The 24,605-nt window shown below is 39.1% G+C and overlaps 1 protein-coding gene across 3 annotated transcripts in view; it reads left to right on the forward strand.

The window, feature by feature from the left end:
• mllt3 (MLLT3 super elongation complex subunit) overlaps nucleotides 1-24,605 on the forward strand; it is a 54,785-nt gene that overhangs the window by 2,369 nt on the left and 27,811 nt on the right. For 2 of the 3 annotated variants that reach the window (XM_053497370.1, XM_053497444.1), the window contains exons 1-2: nucleotides 2,919-3,057; nucleotides 3,486-3,666. In XM_053497370.1, the coding sequence (XP_053353345.1) occupies nucleotides 3,046-3,057; nucleotides 3,486-3,666 (193 nt within the window). In that variant the 5' untranslated portion in view covers nucleotides 2,919-3,045. Of the gene's footprint in view, nucleotides 1-2,918; nucleotides 3,058-3,485; nucleotides 3,667-24,605 lie in introns of those variants that run through there. The other variant, XM_053497465.1, reaches the window with a different exon arrangement.

Consider the following 24,605-nt stretch of genomic DNA (forward strand, 5'->3'; position numbering starts at 1 on the left):
GTAAAGGCTTCCCTGGCTGCAAAACTGCTTGAGAACAACTGATTCAAATCAACCTAACACAAATATGGCACATTATGAATGCATACATCTAAATAGACATAACAGATCTCTCAGAAAATTGAATGAAAGTCAAGGTCTTTCTGTCTACGGCTTACAATTTGCAAATGTTTTATAAAGGGGCAATAAATGTTTCTTTATCCTCCTTAGCAATTTAAGAAGGAACCTTTATATTTATATTATACATTATACTTAATCCTATGTCAAATTGTTAAGTAAAATCAAGGATCTTTCTAAGGCAGAATCAGGACCAGTTTAAATAATAATGAATAGTGCATCCACATTGGTACATGCATAGTGTCCTAGAAGGAATTCACTAATATAATTTAAAATATGTTCTGCTTCATTCCTCTGTGATGATTTCTCTGTGACCTTGCCAATGTTCACACTTCTTACTGACTTTACTAAGGTGCTGAGTATGTAGGAATTCCAGACAAATGTTTCCTTTATATGCTGAATTGAGAGAAAAAAAGCATCTGGTGCATACATCTGGCATACATTAGAGGATATGAGACCTGATTAAGTAAATGTAACATTAGCAAGAAGGATGAAAGTCATAATGAAAAAGGAATAGACTGACAGGTCATGTTTACCTATGTAAACATGTTTAGTGATTATAACAATTATTCTGACAATACACTTTAGTATAGGAGGAATCCAAATTAAAAAGGAAAGCTCAGTGCCTATTAGCTGGATTCCCCAAAATAGCTGTGCAATAAAATTTACATTGCCTAAAAATGTAAAGGACAAGATGCAGACAATTATTTAGAAGAAAATAGACATTGGGACTGTAATAGCTGATACACCCTAATTACACAGAAATAAACCTGTTCATTATTGTGTAGGTCAGCTGCGATGATTGTAACACCATCTGGACCCGGCAGGGATTAACCCACTGAGCAGCAGACAGCAACAATATTCATGAAAGTTTCAAATTAGCAAACAAGGTCCATTTAGGTGATTATGTACATACAATCAGGACCATCGAAAGTGATGGAAAGCAGAAACATACTGTAAAACATGAAGATTTTTTAACAGTAACTTATGTGCTCAATCATTTGCATATTTAAGTTATAATTGTCAAAACTGTCCTAATGTAATAAGCCTTGTTTTTCCAGTCTTGCTTAGAGTAGACTGTACAGTTTACATCACTAGTTACATTATTATCCATATGGCTTATCAACATCTGAACAGGAAGTAACAAAAATGTCAGTATTAACCTTAACAAAGGAAGGCATTTTGCAAATGTACTGATTGTAACGAACATTTGCTAATCATTACCTCAGTGCATTGAACCCTCCCATTAAGTACAGTACGTAGGTAAATAGTAATGATGATGTGTTTTTTGTTTAAAGTTTTTAAAATTCAGTAGCTTACTGTAATAACTTTATGCTCTAAAAATGTTATAAATAATAACGTCCTTAAAACAACACTTATTTACTATATATTGTTCTGTATTTTTTTTTTTTTTTTTTTTGTAACCATGTATACTGTGTACTCATGGCTTAATAAATGAAGAAAGAGACCTCAGGAGCTGAGAGAGCTGTTTATTTAGGACTTGTTTATCAACATAATCTACTTATTGTAATATTAGACTTAAATGTCTACAATCATATTTAGTGTGGTATTATGACACAATGCATAGAACTGGTGCTACACAGCTCTATTGTACCAGGCTCAAACCTTAGCTCAGGTTATTGTTTGTTTGGAGTATCTGTGCATCTTGTCCTTGTGTCCATGTGGGATCCCTCCAGGCTTTCTGGTTACCTTCCACCTTCTAAATATGGCACATTAGGTGGGATAGTTATTCTAACATGCCCCTGGGTGTGTATGTGTGTCTGTGCACTGTGATATCTAATTCAGGGTATTCCTGAGACAGAGAGATTCACTCAACCGTATACAAATAATGAAAATATGGAAATATGAGTGAAGATGAATAAATTAGCATGGTTTGGATGATTCGAAACATAATTATTCCATTTGAATATGTTCAGGTTAGACTTTTTTTTTCCAGTCCCAGTGGCAAGCATGTTTGCCTAGTACCTTTAGGGTTGGGGTTCAAATCTCATCTCTGGTCCATGTGTGTGGAGTTTGCATTTTCTCTATGTACTCGGTGGGTTTCCCCTGACAGTCTAAGTTGTAGCCTGATTGGTGCTTTCAAGTTACCTCTAGCGTATGATTAGGTGTGTGAGTGTGAGTGTGTGTGCGCCTCTGCCCTGCGGTGGGTTGGCACCTAATCCAGGGTGTACCCTGCCTTGTGTCCTGAGTTCTCTGGAAACGACAGCAGGGCAACATGACCCTACAGATGAAAAGCAGTACAGAAAACGAATGAATAAATTATGCTGATTTGATCTGATTTGAAGAATGGCTTTACTTCATCGACCTGTTTGACTGCATTGGTTCTATATCTCGAGAATCGCTGATTTACAGAGTAGGACAGCAGTTGACTCAAGGGACAGTCTCAATTTGAGTTTTTATGAAAGTATTATGATTGGAAATGATTTTGTGCAGGAGAAAAAAAGTAAAACAGCGTGCCAGTGGTTACACGAGGTGCATCTCATGATCTCTTCAAGGATCTTATTATGTTAATTATTTCATTAAACATGTATCTTAGGTTATATTATACAATTTAGAGGGGGGAAAACGTCATAAAGTACGTTGTGTACGTCGAGAAATCATGGTGCTGTCCTAAACCGCGGTCTGTACACCCAGCGCTGTCCTGTTCTGGCACTAGGTCGCCTAGTATGTGGCTTTTGGAAGCAGCCAATCGGCGCGTTCTCTCTGGAGCGTGCGTGCGCGCGGGCGCGCGCCTTCGCCTTTACGCGTCCACGTACATCCAGAGCGCATGCGTCTCACTTCACTTCACTCCTTGAAACTCGGGCTGGGGCTCAATTAAGAGACCATGTCCGCCATCGGTCGTCCGCAGTCCGTGCTAGTCTTATTTAAACCAAATTCTCCATGAAATAGCATTACCCCGTGGCCTCGAGAATGGCCGGCTCGGTGAGTACCTGCTGAAACGGTGCTCTCTCTGTGTCTTGCAATAGCGCCGTTGTGTTTTTTCCCCTTCTCTCTCTCTCTCTCTCTCGCTCACTCTCACTCTCTTCTCCGTAGCGAAGGAGGCGTATGCGCGTAATCAACGCGCACTAGAATTTGCATGCATATTTATTTATTAAAGTATAGGAGAAATAGTTGCATGCTGCAGAACAAAACGAGGTGCCGTTCGGCGAAGCCGGCTGTGAGAGGAGCCGGAGCTCCAGTGTGCGCTTAACGCTTTAAACTGTACAATCAGAGAAGATTAGAACTAATCACACTGCTTCTGCTTCTCGCCGTTCGGATCGTGCTGTTGTGGGATGATGGAAGCACTACGTTATTAGAGCTACAGTATAGTACAGTTTTTTTTTTGTTTTGTTGTCTTGGTGCTGTTGCAGGGTGCTGTTCAGGTGAAGCTGGAGCTCGGGCACCGCGCTCAGGTCCGGAAGAAACCCACCGCTGAGGGCTTCACACACGACTGGATGGTGTTTGTCCGCGGGCCGGAGCACACCAACATCCAGCACTTTGTGGAGAAAGTAGTGTTTCACCTGCATGAAAGTTTCCCCAGACCAAAAAGAGGTGCGTGAACGTGTGAAACCCCTTGTGTTTTGTGTTTAACGCTGTGTGGCGCATCGCTCTGAGCTGTGTGTGTGTGTGTGTGTGAGAGTGAGAGAGAGAGCGTGCGTGTGCGCGCGCGCGTATGTATGTGGAGTGTGTTACTTAGTGATTTTTTTTTTGTGTGGCTGTTTTCATGTTTGCCTTAAATGCCTTAATTTAGATTTTTTTTACAAGTTGTTAATTATTTATTTTAATATCTATGCAGTTTAAAAAATTGCTGTAAAATGTCATACTTGATGAGTAATAATAATAATAATAATAATAATAATTGAATTAGACAGCCATTTGACAAAAGAAGAATGTATTGAAATTAGTCTCATGGCTGGATCAGGAAGTGCTCTTTCCCCACCATGTGAGAAGACTTTTGTTTGGGACAATCTGTAGAAGAGCTATAAAAGTAGACAAGAAATCCTTTCCCCTTTTGAGACCCTGGTTTCCATCTGTGCATCTAATGACAAGCAGAACTATTTCAATTCCTACACTTTTTTTGATCCGTTTTATTTAATTTTTTTTTATTTCATTGAAGATCTTCTAAACACAGAAGCTAGACGGAATGAGACAACATGCTACATTTTGTTTCAGGCCAGTGGATTTAAGCAGACATGGTCCCTTCTTTTATGCAGGAGGAACAGGATCAATTAAACTGTTTGTTGCTTTGAAGCACGGTTTTCTGCCCCTTTGCTGCGTTTGAGTTTGCACTGAGGAAACAAGTGCTGGGCGAAATGCCAGCCACAGTCTGTCCTAATTATGCACGACTCACTGCAGACGAACGTTTTCGCGGGATTGTTTGTGTTACTGAGTTTGAGCCGGTCTTACTGCGCTTTTGCCTTTTTTTTCCAGCGAGTGTCTGCATGCAGCCAAAACTGAGACTATACCGTATAATTCTGTATAATCGTTATAGCCCTGCTGGCATGTTTATTACTGGTATTGGTAGAACCTGTTTTTTTTTTGTTGTTTTTTTATGTGAACACACTTCTTTGGCACTTGAAACATCCTGGTCAAACATTTCAGCTTCCCAGTGTTTTTTTTTTTTTTTTTTTTTCTGTGTTTTTATCATGCATCATGATATTTTGCAATATGAAGCAATACAACTGAAATAGGTCTGACATGTCGTGCCACCCTTACAGGGATGTGATTGTGACTGGAAGTAATCACAAACACATGACGCAAAAAATATGACCGTATTATGCTGTTGGCATGCCAACGGTAGTTGCATAGATTTATAGGCGAAAAGCAAATAGTAGTGCAAACAAGGAAGATTAGAATGGTGTTCAGTTATTCTTCATGGTTTCGATTTAAACTTGTAGTCGTCCTTATTGTGGTCTGTGCATCAAAACAGTTGGGATCTGACTGGTTCTACACTGTACCTGGACATAAAGTGGACTTTTACTAGCGTAGTGCAGTGGGGAATCCCGCCGCAAAGTTTGGTAAATAAAACGCCTAATTTGGATTCTGTTTTGCCTCTGTTCGACATGACTGACTTGGTAAATGTGTGGTAATATTTTCTTAATTTGTGTAGCTTATGTACCCCACTGGTCATGATTCATAGGGCAGTGCAGGATTGATTTTCATGTTCATATTAGCTCTGTAGGGAAGTACCTGTGGTGTGTGTATGGGTGTGGACATGGTAAAAATCCACCTTGTCATATTACGACTGAAAGTCCTAACTTGAAACATGCATTGTGGGCTGTGTATAAATGACAAGAGGTGTAGCAAATGTAGGTCTGTTTTAACATCCCTGCTGTAACCCCCCCCAACCCCACCCCACCCCACCCTTCTTGACAAATGTGTTGCGAGGTCTTCTAAAAAAGTTCAAAACCAGCAGGAGGATACTTAACCTCTAATAAATCCTGCCTTATGACACCGCCTTAGCGATTCTCCCAAACTCTGTTTCAGAACTACGTGGTATGCAGCCTAATGTGTTTTTGCAGCATGACAAATTAAGAGCTTTAAACACTTCCTGAGGTTACTTGCTTGTTGCAAAGTGCTATCTTTTTGTAATTGATTTGACAAAGTGTGCCATCCAGAACCAGTTGAGGGATGTAGCGCTGTAATAGGGTTTTGCGTTACTCACGTATAGACCAGTTTAGATTAAGCTTGATTGAGCTTGGATGGTCACTTGACTAGATATTGATTGATTACAGATCTGAGTATCTAGTGTCTTGTTCATTGTGAATTCATACACCGACAAAAAAGTGGCCTTTATTATTATAAATGTCTTCAAAAATGAGTCACAGGCGCTTGTGTTTAGTGGATAATTCACAGCGGGGCTCTCTGTGGCCACTGAATTCAGATAACCAGCTTTCTTAGACAGGACAGAATTTATGGCGGTCGTGTAATGTAAACAATCAGGCTTATTATTTGTGGTCCTGCGAGTTTCTGTCGTACCCCAACCCCCCCCCCCAATCATGGCTTCCCGACTTGTAGCTTTGATCATGCCCGCCAGCGTTGAGAGGAGACGGGAGGGAAGTTCGAGAAAAACCTTGTGCACAGACGGGCATGTGTTTGACAGTTTAATACAAACAGTCTCGTCTGTAAGAGAACAGCTGTATCTCTCTCTCTCTCTCTCTCTCTCTCTCTCTCTCTCTCTCTCTCTCTCACATACATACACACTCACTCACCCTCTTTCCAACCTCACAACTTACAAATATGTGTAGTCACTTCCTTTCATTTTTTAAAAATTATTTATTTATTTATTTGAATCTTCGCCATCATCTGATATTACCCATCCCACAGCTGTTCTATGTTGTACTAAATACCTCTGCAATTTACATAAAAGGAAAGCCTTTTGTTTAGTATATTGGTCATTTTTTGAAGTTTTCCACATTCATAAAACGATTTGAAGTGTTTCGAAAGCTTGCCTATTGTCACACGTATCATTTTATGAGACCTCTAGTGCAGTCTCTATTTTTTTTTTCCTGTAAAATGCCACAGATTTGTGAGCGTGTTACAGCGTAGTGCTGGATGGACAAGAAATGCCATCAATTTCGAAGAATTATTGCAAGCTAGACACATTTAAAACAGACTCCAATCTGCTTGGCTTGAAAGGGGAAAAAAAAAGGCTATGATTAGCGGCCATGCTGTGTAGCCTTGGAAACCTGATATTTAGTGTCGGGAGCCTGTTGGGGGAGTGTATGTGTTTTTTGGGAAGGAGGGGTACAGAGAAAACTCAAAAGAAATGGACTGGAACACGGCTGTACATTTCACCTGCGTCCATTGATGCCAGCTTTTTTTTTTTTTTTTTTTTTTTTTAAATCACTAAAATATAGCTGTGTGGCTTTTGGGTGGTCACAAGGCTACCCATAATTTAGCAGCGAGTGCAGAAAGTGTTCTCTTTGTCATCACAGAGAGGCTTTTGGGACTGTCACCTTCAATTTTGCACAGTGCCTGTGGTTTTGTTCAGACACATGGTAAACTGGCTGTATACATTTTATTCATATGAAGCCTAGTAAAAGACCTGGACACAAAGAATGAATGGCTTCTAGAGCTTTATAAACGGACCCAACTCTCATACGTGCAGTTTCCCGACGCTATGTATACAATTCGCAGACGCCTCTATAGAAGATTTAGGGTGCGATATGGTGCATTTGTTCGACATTTTGTGAAGGAATAAAAAGAACACGTTAAACTCCTTTTCTTTTTAAGTGCCTTTCACTAAATTGTTTAAACACGACCCCTTATGCAGTTCATCTGTTACAGCTTAATCCAAGAGGCTTTCGATATCTTACCACAGATGGAGCGAGCAGGAGCCAGATAAACCAGCCATTGGAAGAAGTGTGAAGCCAACACTAAACATGCATGTTCATATAAGAAGTGCGAGTAGAACATGTCGTATATCAGGTGATGAACGAGTGTACCTCAGATATATTCAGGCATGTTTTATGTTAATGCATATGTACGTAGAAAATCTGGTCCATGGAAGCTTCGAGGGCTGAGGCACTGAGTTACCGATCGGAAGGACGGCGGTTTGAGCCCCACCTCCGCCCATGAGCCAGGCCCTTAACCCGGGCGCTGTATCATGGCTGACTCTGTGCCATAAAGGCTAAATAAACCTTACAGGACCCAGACTGTACTGTTGTGTCCTTTACATTTTCTCCTCACTGTTTCACCTGCCTTCAAACAGAAAGAAGTTCAGCAAAAGAATTATCACATGAGGAACGTACAGGAAGATATGAACAATGTAGTTTTAAAGAAAATGTCATGTCCTTAAATGAGGACATGACTAAAGAGAAAAAGTTGGTGCTGAATAAACCTGATTCGTCTAGCACTTTTAAAAACAGACATCGTCACAAAGCAGGTTTAGAGAAACGTATCATTTCCAGATATAATTAGTCAATGTGTGCATTTATCCCTGTGGCAATGGCAGTGGTGGCAAGACAACACTCCCTGAAATGATCCAAGGAGGAAACCTTGAGAGAAACCAGACTTAAAAGCAAGATCTCTGGACTGTGTAGTCCAAAACTGCAACTTCATGACCAGGAAATTCCTTATAGTTTTAACATGAAGACTGTTAGAGATTAAGTTATTAAATGTCCACTGTAGGCAGTCCTTGGCCATGTTTTATCCAGACAAAAAACTTTTAATACTTTTAAATTTTTGTTCGCTTTTTAAACCTACATAAGTAGAGTGTTCAGATTAAACCAGAATTTTGATTGCGCAGAATACTGAACACAATTATGAGAGTAGAAACTCCCTTTCTATCTCCATATCATCCCCTGCTACACTAATGCATTTATCCCAGCATTTCACCAGTGCTTGATACTATCAAAGTTTTCTCAGTACACTGTAACCATGATCTGCTTCACATGCCTGCTTCACATATGAACCGCTGGCCTACCAGGAACTTCTTTTTAATCGCCCAAACATGTGGAAATGGCTTGGAGAGAGGTCAGGACTGTGCGGCGGATGCGGAAATAACTCCCAGACGAGTTCCTGTAATGTGCAAGTGGTGTTTGTGAATGATCGTGTGTACAGTTTCTCTGGAAGTCCGTGACAAGTTATTCATTGATTTTCAGGGATCAGATGTTCCACAGGAATGCCATTCAGACATGTACAACCTACTTACAACGTCTTCACCATTCAAATGTTTTACTGTGGATAAGAGTCTTATCACTCTACCGTTCTCAAAGTCTGTAGATGTCAATGGTTTTTACGCGTTTATTCATGAGAAATTCTTATCCATTCAAATATGGATTTAGAACTAGTGGAGTTGACTTTTATTAAGTATAGACTAATCTCATACTCAGACTCTCTGTGGGCGATCTGCAGTCCATGGTTTGGTACGCAGACAAAGTAAGTTTTTTTTTTTTTTTTTTTGTTTCTTTGTTTAGAGCAAGTTAAAGTCAGTGATTAGTTTTTAAAATGTTTTTCCCTTAGAAATCATGGCAACTAAATGAGAAATCCTAATGTATTAAAGTCAGGACATGATAAAAGTAAGTTACCTGTATACTGTAGCATAAGTCAGATGACCCGTTTCTTGCCCATGTTTATTGATTAATACTTTCTGATTATTATTATTATATATTTTTTAAATAATTATTATTTTAAGCAGGAATTTTGGTTTGTGGGTCTAATGATTGATCACCAATGGCCCCAGTGGATTCCAGTCTGTTTGTGTACCATATCCGAGAAGATCCCAAATGTGCGCTCCTGTCCAGCTTTCCTGTTTTCTGTAAACTATTAGCTGGGAACCATTTCAATGCGGTTCGAGGTAATTAAATATGCCGAGAAGCTCCAAAGCGTGTACTGCTTTACTTTGTTTTGTGCAACTGCCATTGTGGTTATTGGTTAAAAACTAAATAAATAAGGAAAGTCTAGGATGCATCCTCTGTAACAGCAGGCTGTTTTTTTTTTTTTTTTTTTTTTTTGTGGTATCTGCAAATCACACCAAAGAGGAAACGATCTCTGAACTTGTTTCTTGCATGAGAAAAAAGCGTGATTGTGTGAACACATTTTTCCAATTAGAGCCATCACGACACAGCTCCACAAAGCTTTGTGTGGCCAGCGGGAAAGTGTAAGGCTTAATTGGAAGGGACGAAAAAGCGCTTATTAGTGTGTTCAGAAAATCACAAGCCGATAAAGGTCCCATGTCCTGATCAAGAGAAATGGAGATAAAATACAAGTCAGGTTAAAGTGTAAAAAAAAAAAAAAAAAAGGTCACACAGACATATGATGGCACGGATGTTTGGACTTTGCTTTTTGATGCTGATGCAGTTGTGATCAGCATCCTCTCTGCTTTTCTTCTCCACCAACTGATGATCAAAAGATGTTTATCTGAGAGGTGTGGCTGCGGGGAGGGGGGGGGGGGTTCTGGAGTGATGGCATGCTTCATAAATCTGTGTTGCTTTAGCTGAACAGAGATCTGTGGTATTATGTGCACATCGTCCAATAAAGTAAGACCCTGATGTGGCCTTAATACCAGCTGTCCTCAGGCAAAGTACGGCTTAAATGTCATTTGGAGATGTATAACTTTCCGGTCGTCTTTCACCATGGCTTTAGTAGAGATCGCTCTCACTCGCTCAGAGGAAACGATCTATCCTTAGTGAGCAGCTAAACCCAGTGGAATTATGAAGGGAGGACACTGAGTACAACAAAAAAAAAAGTTGGAATATTATTAAATCACATGGTGACAGTGTTATTGTTGCATGTGAAAGCTGTAGATTTCTAAAGATTTATTGCTGCTGATTGTTTTTTTTTTAACGTGCAAGACATGTAAGATGTTCCTGAAAGAAAAGTTAGCTCTCTTTTACCAAAACGGGACAGATTCCACAGATTAAGGATACATCTGGAGCAAATTACTGTCAATAGGAATTTCTTACTGATTTGACCTCTGGACCTGTTCTTCTAATAAACTGGTTGGTGAAAACCAGTAGTGCATTCTTTTTTTTTTTTTTTTCTTTCTATTCACTGTTATAGTGATTTTTTTTATAATGTTCGTCAATAATTCTTTGAAAGTTCATTCAGCAGTGATGCTTGACCCACTTGAGCATTGCTAAAATAGTTTAACTTCTGTTAAATTCTGTCATTCTGTCTGTCTGTGTGCACTCTGGAGCATAAAAAGGTCCCTCTTGTTTTTTTTTTACAGTATGATTCACTGTTATTTCCCTTTATTTCTGGATGATGATGGCATGACTCAGCAGCTCTGGGTCCACTAGTACAGACCGATTGTCCAGATTGACCATGCTGTCATTTATGATGTCCCAATACATGTTCTACACATTAGAAGCAGCTGATTTTAACCATAAAAAATTAGATTTTTAAAGCTTGTCAATGTTGCTTTTTTTTTTTTTTTTGAGGCAAAAAAATGTGAGTATAATCGGACTCGTGCACTCATTTGACTTGGAAAGCCTTTCTTTTTAAATAGAAAGTTCCATTTACAAACTTAAAAAAATTCTTTTCTGAAAGGCTGCATGTTGGAGCACATTTGGAAGCATACTCTGCGCTTTTCTAGCGAGATAACCTGTGTTGCATTCAGAAATCCACACAGCTGTTGTAGGGCTTCAGTGTTTCCTATCTGATGGGGGAAGGAGAGTTTCTCAGTGACCCAACATCGTTCGGTTTCCCCAACTTTCGTCTCCTGGCAGTGGTCGAGCCGAAGATTAAACATCTGCGAGAACAAGCCCGTAATTGCTTTACGACCAGGCAAAAATCGTATCTACTTGTATTGGTGGTGCACAAAGGACTGAGGCCCTGAAACAGCAGGCTGCCTCCTCCACTGGAATGAAAGGAGCGGAAAAGGGAGGGATGGAGGAAGAGAGGGAGGGAGAGATGGAATGGAGAAGGGGGGCCCGACTTGTGCGCAACAGTCCAAAACAGGAACTGAGCCATAAATGCCTACTCTACCGACGACCCCCCCTTTAGTGAAAGGAGGTTAGGGCTGTGAGGAAGTAGTTTATTGAAGCGCGGTTTATAAAGGCTGTCTGCTAGAAAAGTCTTTGAGTCCGTCTCTGGGCATTTGTGTGTGTCGTAAAACATTTGTCTCCTCTTTTGTTGACTAAATCTTAAAAGTAAAAGCTGGATTCATTTTCTCTTCATCATCACTACAGTAATGTGGATAATGAGAAATTGCCTGTGGAAGAGCAGCACTGCATTAGAACTGTTCTGATTTTATTTTTTTTTTTATTAGTTTGCAGAAACTTGACAGCTAGCCTTTGAGGCATTTTTACATTTGCAATAGCCTGGCGTCACAATCAACAACTGGAGAAGCTTTAGTAGTTTTGGGTTTCATCCTGACAGGAATCACATCTTCCATGCTCTTGTTGAGGGGGCAGAAGAAAAAAAAAAACCTGATTTGATTGGCGTTTTTTTTTTTTGGGGAGTCGCTCTTGCCTTTTGCCACTTTGCTACCCAAATTGAGGATAAGTGTTTTTGCAGAAAGCCACCATCTGATTCATCAATATACATGCATACACATATCTTTCATAAATCTCCAAAAATAATAAACATGCAGCTTTAGTTGCAAGGCCAAAATATTTTTTTTCCCAGAGAACTAGAGAGATTCATTTAGTGTTTGGCATGGATGTGGTTTTGGTGAGTGTACGAGGGTGAAATCTGAGCCTCTGCTCTCATTGTGGGGGGAATCCTGCCGTGGCTATTGTCTGCTTAAAATTGTCATAAATTCCACACACCCAGGGCTCAGTGTGAAGCGCTGTTTTTGGATGGCAGAATAAACGCTTCTTTTTCTTTTTCGTTGTTTTTGACAGATAAATGGCAGCTCGTCTCCACTCGTCGCTTTGTTCACGGGCGGTTTTAAAAGATTCTTGTCTTTCTTTTTTTTTTTTTAAATTATTATTTAGTGCCATTTAACTAGCTTTTATACTGTTCTTGTACAATTAGTTCAAGAATTCCTGGCACTCTTGCATCCTGCCGAATACAGTAATGAGGCTTTCATTGGGGGGGGAAGATGGCTGGTGAATACCTTTTTTGTGTCTTTTGTTGAAATGAGCGTTAAATTACCGTCCTAGTCCTTGAAGTTACTGGGCACACTGCTGTTTTGCTTTACATGGCTTGTCGAAGCCGATTTTAATAAGAAAGCCCTTGAACCTGAGGGAGATGGCCAAGTCGATATAAGGAGATTGTCTTGCATCTATAAGCAGGGTTTTAGTGAGCTGGGGACACGGAGAATAGCTTATCGCTGCTATCCGAGTCCTTTAAGATCCAGATTCAGCAGTATGTATTAAGGCTGCATGATTTTTGATGAAATGGGAATCACTCTCATGGGTGTTGCAAGAAACATCATGTACTCTTGTATTCATACCATTTTTAAATCACCGTAGTAAAGTTGCAAGCTGAATTTTTTTCAACAGGCTCAATCCGAAGTGTACAGTATATAACATACGGTTTCCTGTAAAACATTAATGTGCCAAGTTTACTGTGTGTGTGTGTGTGTGTGTCCTCCCGAAGTTAAAAGGAAACCAGCAATATTAACAGCTAGTTAAATAATTAGTCTTTAGTTTCTGCGAGCTTCAGAAAGCGGTTTGTGAGGAGGTCAGAATCAGTTTTAATAGTGTGCTGGCTATGTTCTGCCCAACACATATTTATTCCATCCAATTTGTTCCTATACAGTACATATATTATTTTAACATTATATTAAACATTACTTCATGACAAATGTGTTTCTTTAGATGTTCCTGTTTCTCACTACTTCTTCTTTTCTTTTGTGTAGACTCATAAGGAATCATTGTGCTTTATTTTATGAATGGGGACCCAACTGCGGAAGTTACCTTAGAAGGGGGGAAAAGTTCAGTTGAGGCAAAAAAAAATTCTAATTATCATTTGCCAAAGCACAGAAATTCTACAAAACTATGTGTTCCAAAGTGTTTTTTTTTGTTTGTTTGTTTGTTTTTCCTGAGGTAAAAAGTTTAGATTTTCACATCTGTATCATCGATGGTCTCTTGATGAGTCCAATGTTAAAGGATGGTCCAAATTTTGAAGAAGTGGCAATGGTGTATGAATGATCTATTGTGTGCTTTGGTTTTAATTTTAGTAAACAGACCTGATGTGTTGTGTTGGTGAATTGTGAAACAGCAGTGGTGGTCCAGCTTGTTCCATTTTATGTAACTGGGATTGTTGATATCATTACTGGGCTAGTAAGTGCTTAATAGTGGCATTTCCTTACTTCCTTTCCTCTCGGCACTGATCCTTCATGGTCTTACATCAAATTTGTACAAAATGGATTCAGTCCAACGTTTAATATTTTTAAAAAGCGAGGAAAAACTTTATAACATCGAGCTTCCTAAACCCTATCCAGAAGGTGACATTAAGAGCGGACTGTAGTGCCCTAAAGAACAGGGTTTTAAGATCAGCTCTGATGAGTGGCTGATGACAAGCATTGGCAAGAAAAAAAAAAGTATTTTTTTTTTTTTTTTTTTCAGAAACCAATCCCCCCAAGTCATAGTGCAATAATCTGAAAAGAGTACTACACCGGAAATTAAATCATATAAACCAGTTAAAGGCAAAGGCTGGCATTAATGGAATTTTAATGAGAAGCATCATGAAATCTTATCCAGGGACTGATCACTTTAGTATGGTGCCAATTCAAGGAATTTGAGTGCCCTGCTTTGCTGCTTGTAAATTCTTCCCACTTGATGGCTATAGGGCATCTGGAAAGAAGGAAGAATTCATGTTGCGCTACCTCCCAGGCCTTAATGGTCAGTGGTCAATTACTGAGCTTTGAATCTGATAGAAGGGGGGGGGCAGTTTAGTCAAGAACAGATTTTCTTTACTAGAGTATACAGCTTTTCTGTTTTTTGTCATACTACTACTCAAATGTTTGGACACATGTTTTACAATGCTGAAGGTGTTCAAAATATAAAAATTTTATTTGACCAGTTGGTATTGAGATGTTTCTGCTACTTATGCTCTATAAAGCCTTCATAACGACTCTAATCTGAGGTGCTGTTGATTATTAATTTTTGAGGCTGGTAACTCGACATGAACTACTCCTCTGCAGCAGAGGTAAGTTTTGGTCTTGCTATCCTGGGATGGTCTTCATGAGAGCCAGTTTCATCATGGTGCTTGATGGGTTTTGAACTTGTCAATAACATTGTTCTTGCAAAAAACTATACCAGATCAGATGAAGTTCATGTCTTAAAATAACATCTTACTTTCATCATTGTTGTTACTTAATTACATAATACGTATGTGTTGTATAATAGTTGTGAAAAAATCCAGTATTGTTCTAGAACGTAGACAATAAACTCAATGTGTGTCCAAACTTTTGACTTGTAATGGATGCATATGATTATATATACAGTGCAAAGTAGCTAAATAACTCCTAAATGTATGTTTAACACTAGCCGTACATAAAATTATTAATTTGTAACACAGCTGCTTGAGTAGTTAGTTACAACACCAGCTGCTGAGGGTTTGGGCCAGATTGTTGTGCTCTGTTGGATGATGCACCATTCACATTGCCAGCCTGAAGTGACTCAAACCCAAATCATTTTAATGTGACCCAGATCTGATTTTTGTTATGGCTGTTTGAAGACACAAATCAGATTTTTTCCAGCTCACATCTGAGTCACTTCCGTGTGACCTCTTACTGTAGATTAGATATACAGTATATCCGATATGCGACTTAAATGAGAATCAGAACTCATGACTTTTTGGATCTCTTTATCTGTATTGTGCTCGCTGGTATCATCAATCTGCACCTTCAGCACCTAGATTTCATAGCTTTCCATGCAATACAGTAGCTTTTAAAATAGCTAAATTGAGTTATCTGGCTTTCTTCCTTATGTTGGACCTCAGCATATACAGGCGAAACCTGCTTGCCATTTTGCCATTACATCCAGAATTTGGAAATCAATGCGTGATCTCAAATATGACGTGTTTTATGACCGATGAAGCGAGCAAGGTGTATCATGCGTGGTGTTTTAGAGGACAGACCACATTAGTCAGATAAGTCACTTAAACTTATGGGAATTAAAGTGTCTTTCCTTAGAATGTAAGGAATGCAATGGGAACATAGCCTTTGTTTCTTTAGCGACTGCAGCCAAAAATCTATTTTCATGTTAAATGTATATAAAAATAAGTATTAACGGAAATTTTCTTGGGTGGGAGAGTGAGGAGACGGACACACAGACGGACATACAATTTATTGATTCCGAAGAAAACTTCTGCCCATAAAATTTAAAATAATGTGTACAAGTTAACATCTATATAGATATGGATTAGAAATAACCTGTTTTAATTTAATTAGGTTTTTTCAAGAGAAATTGTTTCATTAGCTTGGACTCAAATTACAGTCAGGTAAGCTGTCTTGGGCATATTGCTGGCAAGTTGTGACGAGTTTCCCTTGTGCTTTACAATCTGTCAGACAGCGCTGTTTCCTTGTTTTGCAGACGTGGTGGTCCATATTGGTGTGATTTGGCACGTGAGTGTTTTTCTCATCCCCCACTCCAGATGAATTTTTAGCCTTCTTGCCTAATCCCATAACCCTACAACGTAAGACAAATGGTTTCTCAGCTTGGTCTTAATATGACACACCTTGTTAGAACTTTTGACTCTCTGTGCTGTTTGTAGAGCTGTCCTGAGAAGAGCCTCTTTATGTTTTGTTTAAATTTCAACCCCGGATGTTTCCTTTGACCCACAGTGCCTCGGTGCTGCCGAGCTGGATTTGAAAACGAGCATTGAAGCCAGCAGCACTCCAGGTCTGCATTCTAACCCTAGGCTGACTTTTTGAAGAAGCGCAGTTGGGATGCAGAGCATGTATCCGGTTTTAATATCGGGTTTGGAAAAGTTAAGCCACGAATGTTGTTGAGCTGTTGAGGAAATCAAGGTGTGTTGTAGTTTTCAGAGATTGGGATGCGCATTTGGACTAGCACTTACATAACTGCAGGGTGGCGTTTTTGGAACCAGGAGCATAATGTTCTCAGGTACTGTGTGTTCTCTGAAAAACAGAGGGATATACCCCTCATGACCAAAGGCAATGGCAGTGTCCCTGGTGAGAAGGTGCCTCATGTCAGCTACCATGGTTTCCCCTGTACGAGGTGTCGGTTTACACCACTGTGAGCAAACCTGGTGCTCCCATATGCCAAGTTCCATGGCGTCAACTCTTTATGTGAAGAGTGCACCCTTAGAGAATTGCAGCTTAACCTTCCCTCCTGGACCAGAACAAGCTTTTGTATATTTTTTTTCTTTCTTTTTTTTCCCGGGCTATGCAACGTCACAAACCATGGGGAAGAACATAAAAATCTTCCACACAAAGTTTATATTGCTGCTTTTTTGGTCACGTGTTAAACACTTTCCCCAACTATTATTTGCCGTGACCATTTATTAAGGCAAAAAAAAGCCCTAGACGAAAAAGTAATTGCCCCTCATGAATGAACTGTAATTAAGCAACTTTTTTGGAAAACTGAGTTAAGTTTCAATTCCCACACCCAGGATTGATTACTGCCAGTCCTGTTGAATAAAGAAAGCATTATTTAAAAACTGCATTCTGTATTTACTTGGGTCATCTTTGTATAATATAAAAATTTGCATGATGATTCAATTCAATTCAGTGTGACAAATATATGCATAAAATAAAAATAAAACGTAGGAAGGGGCACAATAGATAATACACTTCCAGGGTGTAATAAAATAAAACAAAAATCAATGATGCCTATATATAAAAAGATCTGTACTTTATACTGAAGAACAGTGATCATTTAAGATTCATTTACAACTTCAAAATCAATTAGAGACCTTTTTTAGATTTTATTTTTACAGCCCTGGCAGCATGCAGTCTTCTGTAATCCTTTTGATGCATGGGAAATTATAATACTGAATATTCTTTGTAGTTAAACACTTTTAAGATTAAGTCATGGTTGTATTTGCCCAACCTCTTTTAGCTCCTGAAAGCAAATGAAATGCATTGTTTTTGCACACAAACCATATGTTTAGTGTGTGTAAAACTGCCTACTTTTCAATGTGCTAGTCTGAATTTTTTAATACCATCACCAACTGGTTACCGTAGGCCAAAAAGTGGTGGAAGCCATTTAGCCAGGGTGGCACATCCTTTATAGAGCTAGGTAAAATTATAATGATGTAATGTAATTCAGCTACATTTAACCACTTGTGCAATAACAATGGCTTAATTTTCCTATATAAATGGACCGACCATATAAAAACACCCCCAAAAGGGGTGGAGTTTATAACCAAAGGGCGAATTGCCATCCAGAAAGAAAGGGTGTTGTACATGATGGGTAGACGCTTTACCAGACCATGGATTAGCCTTTAATCACAGTGGGGTCTATGTAAACGTAAAGCTTAAGAGCTGCGTGTTATCTCTAGTGCTTTTTGTTCTTAGTAGTTTACTCTAAGCAATGTACTGTGACTATCTGATAAAAAATAATGGCCTGAAAGATATTCGAAAAGGTGGATGTCTGGATTTTGGTCTGTTTGGAGGAATACTTGAACAGGATGCTGTTGTCTAGGATGCACAGGCCTCCCTCATTAGATTGTGTTTACTAGGGCTGGGCAATGATCTAATACTGATATCATGATAAATGATGTCATAATACATTTATCCGAGAAATCGCAAGTATGAGTACTGTATATATTTTTTAAATTATTATTATTTTTTTTAATAACATCTACAGAATTATTAAAAGTGTTAAATATTAAGATTGTTTAATTGCTGCTTAGTGTTAATATTCCATGTCTATTTAAAAACAATAAAATAGAATTCAGATATTTTTAGAATTTTTTATTATTACTTTTTTTACACACTTGCATATTGTAAAACATGCACACACATTGTAGAAATGTATTCAAGGATCATGATCCTGTGAGTTTCTTGTAATGCTCACCAGCCAAGACAGACAAGTCAAGAGGAACAAAGGCTCTTTATGCAGTTGGTCTAAGCACTGAGAGCACAGGGGCTGGTCATACTGCAGTGAATACAAAGGATGACTTGCACGCAAGGAGTGCTGCTGCATTGTGTACATAGTTTTGTTCGATTGTAAAGGAGCGTCCAAATCAGCACTCACAGACGCTACGTTCACTCGCCCTGTATTTTGGACGGGATAGAGCTGGATCATATGACAAATCTAAGGCTTGCTACAGATCGATAGACTGATGATTTCATACATCTTTTGTTTGATTCCCTTCTGTACAACAACACTTAAAATGAGCATCAAAGCATTCAGGGTGGCAACAAAAAAAGGTCTCATTATAAACCGACAGGCAAAAATGTAGAAACATGAGTTTTAAAATTCACATCAGTGTCACCATGGCTTCCGATTTACTAGCCACATTAAAGTTTCATGAGATGTGTTGCAGTGTCAACAGAAAAGAGCACACCTGAGTCTTGAGAGTACGAATAGCTCCAGAATTCGATACGTTTGTGAAAATTTGTCTTTCAATTTTTAAAAACCTCAAGACAGAGCTTTTTCCTGCCTCTTTTAGCATGTTGTCTTAATGTCCTACCGCTAGCTCTGTAACTGCCTTCAGCTGCTGTGTTGAAAACTGAGCCTTGCCCCTTTTGCCGGGAAGACGTTCTGTCTGTGTTAAAGAAAAGTTTCCAGGATCCAAAATATTCTACAAACCTGAATCTCTCTTCAGAAAATTGTTCCTAAATAATTTCAAGTGCATTAGCATTAGTACCTTCGTGTGGAATGCATAATGAGACGAGGTTTTCCACTCAGACCTCTGAAAGGCAGCGCTGGTCACCATTACGACTGGGAAAAGAGGTGGGATCCTTCTCCATATTTGTCAGCCATCATTAAAGTGCTCAAGCCTGGGACCAATTATGGATATTTTTTTTTTTTTGATTTCACTAATGGTTTATTATTTCAGGCCATCCTAGCTCAAGGTTTCTTTATATCCTAGCCATGCACTCAGGACATTCCTTCTGAGAACTGGACACCTTAGCTAGTTTTAGACATTTTAGCCAATTTTTATTTATTTGTTTTAAATATTTTGTACCACATACGTAAGTTTGCAGGCCTTATGTTTAGGTTGAGCTTGAAAATTGGTAGGAAGCATAGAAATAGTAGAGCCAGTATACAGTAGGTAATATGAAAGACAATCTATCCGTTAGTTGAATATGGGATTTAAATGTGAACAGGGTGTATGTGCGCTAATGGTCAACCACAATATGCATATGCAAATGAACCTGCAAAAATTACATATACACATTGAGCAAAATGTATTCACTGCTGCATAGTGAATGAATCAACACAGATGATTAAAAAAATATAAAATTTAAAAGACACAGTCAGGTTAAAACGAAAGCTACATTTAATCAAGTTTGATTATTGGAGGTAGCCTCTTAATATAACGAGCTATAAAATACAACTTGTATAAGTTCGTACAATATTAATAGCTAGACATGGCCCCACCTGATGCCTCACTAAAGTTATTCATTCTAATTAGGGAACAATGGTACCACTGTGGGTTTCCTCTGGGTACTCCAGTTTCCTCCCACAGTCCAAAGATATGCAGGTTAGGCTAATTGGCATTCCAAATTGCCCGTAGTGTGTTTGTGTGTGTGCCCTGCAATGGATTGGCACCCTGTCCAGGGTGTACCCTGCATCGTGCCCTAAGCCTCCTGGGATAGGCTCCAGGTCCCCGTGACCCTAAATACAGAATAAATTGGTATAGAAGATGAGTGAGTGGGTACCACTGTGGCTCAGGATTCAGGTTTGATTCCCACCTTGGGGTCCGTGTGCATGGAGTTTGCATGTTTTCCTCATGCTTGGTGGGTTTCCTTCGGGGACTCTGGTTTCCTCCCACAGTCCAAAGACATGCAGATTAGGCTCACTGGTGTTCCCAAATTCCCCGCACTGACACCCCCCCCGCGATTCTGAATAAAAGGACAATACAGTAGACGATGAGTAAGAGAGTGAGTAAGTATTTCTCATAGGAACATAAGAATTTTTTCCTTTTGCACCTTTGAAAGTCAAAACTTTTGTTTTGCTTTGGGTATTTTTATAGAAAGGTTCTCCAGCAAAGGAAAAATGAGTATACAGTTGCTTACATACACTCAGGATGAACATGAATGTCATGACAATTGCAGGCTTTCAGTGATTTATTTTATTTGAATTTGAACCCACTTAAGATTTTTAATTAAGTGGTGCTGAACATCCTGAAACCTCTTTTAATCTGCCCAATCCAAGGCCTCTCAACGTCCTGTAAGTGATCGTGATTGATGCTGGTAGGTTCCCTTTTTGTTTAGGCACTTTAATGATGAAAACACACTACAATGGGAAAGTCCATGGAGCTTAATGAAGATCTGAGAAAAAGGATGGTAGCCACTTTAAAACGGCCAGGAAGAAAACCTAACCAGTCACCCTCATAAAAGAGGAAATTGGTTCAGATGGTAATGACCAACCTAAGAACAAGTGCGGTCACAAGCCTACTATGAACTAGTCAGATCAGGTTGGTTTGGGGAACATTAAACCTTGTACAGTTATTCTGTCCAAGAAAAAGTTTTAAAAATTTATCCCAAACCATATGTTCATGAATGTACATATACTGTACTTCTGCATCTGTAAGCTTAAATGTTTGTCCCTTTCATTGCGAGCATGATTATTGTAACTTCCTCACTGGAACAGCAGGTAATCTTGAGACCTTGAGCAAGGTATTTAGGGGTTGGTTAAGTCCTCATCATTCCTCTCATTATACTCATTATCCCACGCGTCATACAGCCACAAAATAATATAATTTCCACACCCTTATTAAAATTCCAGTTGCCCTTTCAAGAATTCTTATCTAATTGAGATGTAACGTTGGAAGAAGAACAAGGAGTGTATGTTTTCTGCCGTGGGATTGTTTTCCACAGAAAAGGGGTTGTATGCATGCAATCGCTCTTGTTGACCCGAATGCAGGTGGTCCGCTGTAGTAAAGACGGTTTACACTGAGTGTTTTACTGACGTATATCTCGGTGTGGAGTCTTCAGCTAGAAGATGGTAATCGGACTCTAAGAGGAGAGTCGATTTTCACTTTCATAGACCAGATTGTTTCTAAGGCTGGCCATTTAGTGAGAAGTGTAATCTGAAACGGTGTTGTTTTTCCGTGTATGTTAACCACTCTTCATTGGAGACAAAAATGCTGATTGAATCGAATAGTGTAGTTTAAGAGTTTAGCTGTGCAATGATCTAAATGTCAAATGGATCAGGTCTTTTTTTTTTTTTTTTTTTTTTTTTTTTACTTGTTTTTTCCCCTTCTGCGGTTTTGTCTCAGGATTTTCCGGCTTTGCCTCATTACGACACAGTCTTCGAGAAAGGGCAAATGCTTTCTGACTGGCATTGTGTTGTGATTGGCATCCTGGCTCTATGTGTGTTTGTGTGTGTTCAAGAGAGAGCATAAGAGAAGGCAGGGGTTCTTTTTGGCTCTTTCCATTAGGCGAAAAAAAGCAAAGCGTCCTTCACTCTGGCTTGGTGTAGTTGCTGGCCAATTTCCTGTTCCAGGTCAATGACTATATTGTACACTTTGCGTGTCCAGACTCTCACTTCCAAATCTAAAGTGACCTTTTCAACTTGAGCAGACGTTCCACAGCCACAATGATAATTCGATGATTATTCAATGTAGATGATCGCTTCTCTTCCTTCTTCTTATCCTTCTTTCTCTGTATCACTATATAAATGTTTTTAATAAGAATCATTTCTCACTTTGGTTGTTAACTTTTCCACATTTACCAAGTTTAAACCTCCCAGCAGGAATAAGCTTACCATCATTTTATTAAGTTCGCAGGAAGAAATGTAGCATGCAGGTTTTTAAGCAATTCTCATAAATGGTAAAGATAAATCCCCAAAAAATAACAAATGATATTATTCCTCTTTATGGCTCATGTCCTATGCACAAAAAGAGGCTTTAAGAGAGAAAATAAACACAGTGTAGTGAGTAGGCCCATTTAGCAGCTTATAATTGAACCTGACCCAGTCATGCAATTAATTGCAACCCATAATATTTGTGCAGCAGTGCAGTGTTGGGGCACCATGACCTTAGGATTGGGGTCAGGAGCTGTCTGGTCAGGAGAGTCGTGTCTCGCCTTGTTAGGGTCGAGTCTTGGTTGCTGTGTAACTTGAGAATGAGTATTTATGTGGCTCGGCTCTCGGCAATGGCTTCAGGGGTTGGCTACTTACTTGTCTTAATTTTTCCTCTTCTTTGTAATAGAAATTTTAGCATGTTATTATAAGTGCCTTAAACACATACCAATGTAATTACTTGTTATTTTTATTTGAATATTATTATTTTTTAATTTAGACTCGTTTAGCTCATGTGCTCGGACTGCTCGGGGTCATTGTTGTATATAGCTGTAGCTGTTTGAGTTGTTGCGCAATGCAGGAATTAGTCCTGTCACAAATTATGTATAATAATATTAATTACCATTTTCTATTGTTAGTCATGAAAATTTTGGTTTCTCTTCGAATACACTTTATCTCTAAATGTCCTCACCTTACAGTGCACACAAAGCATGGTGACTAATTGCTGGTACCATTTTCAGTCCCTGTTGGACACCGAGAGCAAGACAAACAAGTGTCCCATGGGTGTGTGTTCTCCTAATACCTAATTGGAGTTAACACACACTTTTTGTTTGTATAATGTATGTGGATGTTTGTTTTTATATGTATAATACTGTGCAAAAGTCTTAGGCACCCTGATTTTTTTTTTAGTACAGTACAACATTTTTAGGACCTTATTAAACAACTGTAATCCACCACAAAATTAAAGAATTAGTTGTGTGCCAGAAAAGAAAGCAGTACATTATATGTGATCACATTTCATACAAAAAAATAAAATGGAAGCTTCAGGATTTTGCAGGCAGAAATGAAGCAGGTGTAACAATCCTCAGAAGAACCATGCCAGGTTCTGCAGGATGGTCAGTGAAACTTGTTAGATAATTTCAATTTAAAACTCTACAAATTATACTTGAGACTAAGGCCTTGTTCACACGGGCGTTAAGTTTTTGGATAAATGAACGTACTCTGAACGTCCTAGACGTTTGTTGCGTTTTGTAGTTGCGCTTGATTGACTTCTACACCGGCGTTCGTTTGTCTCTAACGTCAGCCTGCATCCCCAACTGTAGTTTGTGTGTTAACCTGTGGGGGCAGTGTGTCAGGAACTGGATATGAAAGCCCACCGCTACCGGGTTCACTCTCTGGCTGCACAACGTCGGATTAAAGGAAGGTTTTTTTGTGGTTTGAAAAACATGCAAAAATTTCCGCGTAAGTTTAACAATTATTTTATTTTATTTTGCCTTTTTCCGCATTTCCCTATGTATAGCATGTAGGATCATGGGATATATCCGGTCCTCCGAAGCGTAAAACGAACTAGAAGCGGTTTCCTTGCGTTCGTTGGGTTTTGAACGCCAAGAAAAAGCTGCATGCAACGTTTTTTTAATGCTGTATAAACGCGCAGCCGGACAAACGCACGTCACCAAAGCCTGTGTGAACACTCTCATTGACTCCTATGTGTAGAAAACACTCTGCGCTTGATCCGCGCTCACCGGACGCTACGAACGGGGAAAAAAACGCTCGATTTTAATGCCCGTGTGAACAAGGCCTAAAAGCGTCACACCAAAAACTGACTGTTTTATTAATTAGAAAAAAAAAAAAGAATAAAAAGTATGGTAGGAAGAGGTGCACAAGCAACAGGGATGACCGCGGCCTTGGAAAAATTGCAGATTCAAGGCCTTGGGAAAACTTTAAATAAAGCAAGAATGTTTGATATCACACAATAAGTTTTACTCTGTGTGTTTGTATGCATCAATTGTAGCCTATTTCCTTAAAGCGTGTGTGTGGCTCTTGATGCACTGACTCCAGCCTCAGTCCATTGCTTATGAAGCCAAGGTCTTGAATCTTCAATTTTTCTAAGGGTGCAGTCATCCCTGGTACTTGCCGTATAAATAGGAATTTACTTAATGTAAACTAGAAATTTTATATTTTGAGATCTGAATTTTAAGCATCTAA

This window comes from Clarias gariepinus, chromosome 1 (genome assembly GCF_024256425.1).
Source record: "Clarias gariepinus isolate MV-2021 ecotype Netherlands chromosome 1, CGAR_prim_01v2, whole genome shotgun sequence".
NCBI classification, from domain to species: Eukaryota; Metazoa; Chordata; class Actinopteri; order Siluriformes; family Clariidae; genus Clarias; species Clarias gariepinus.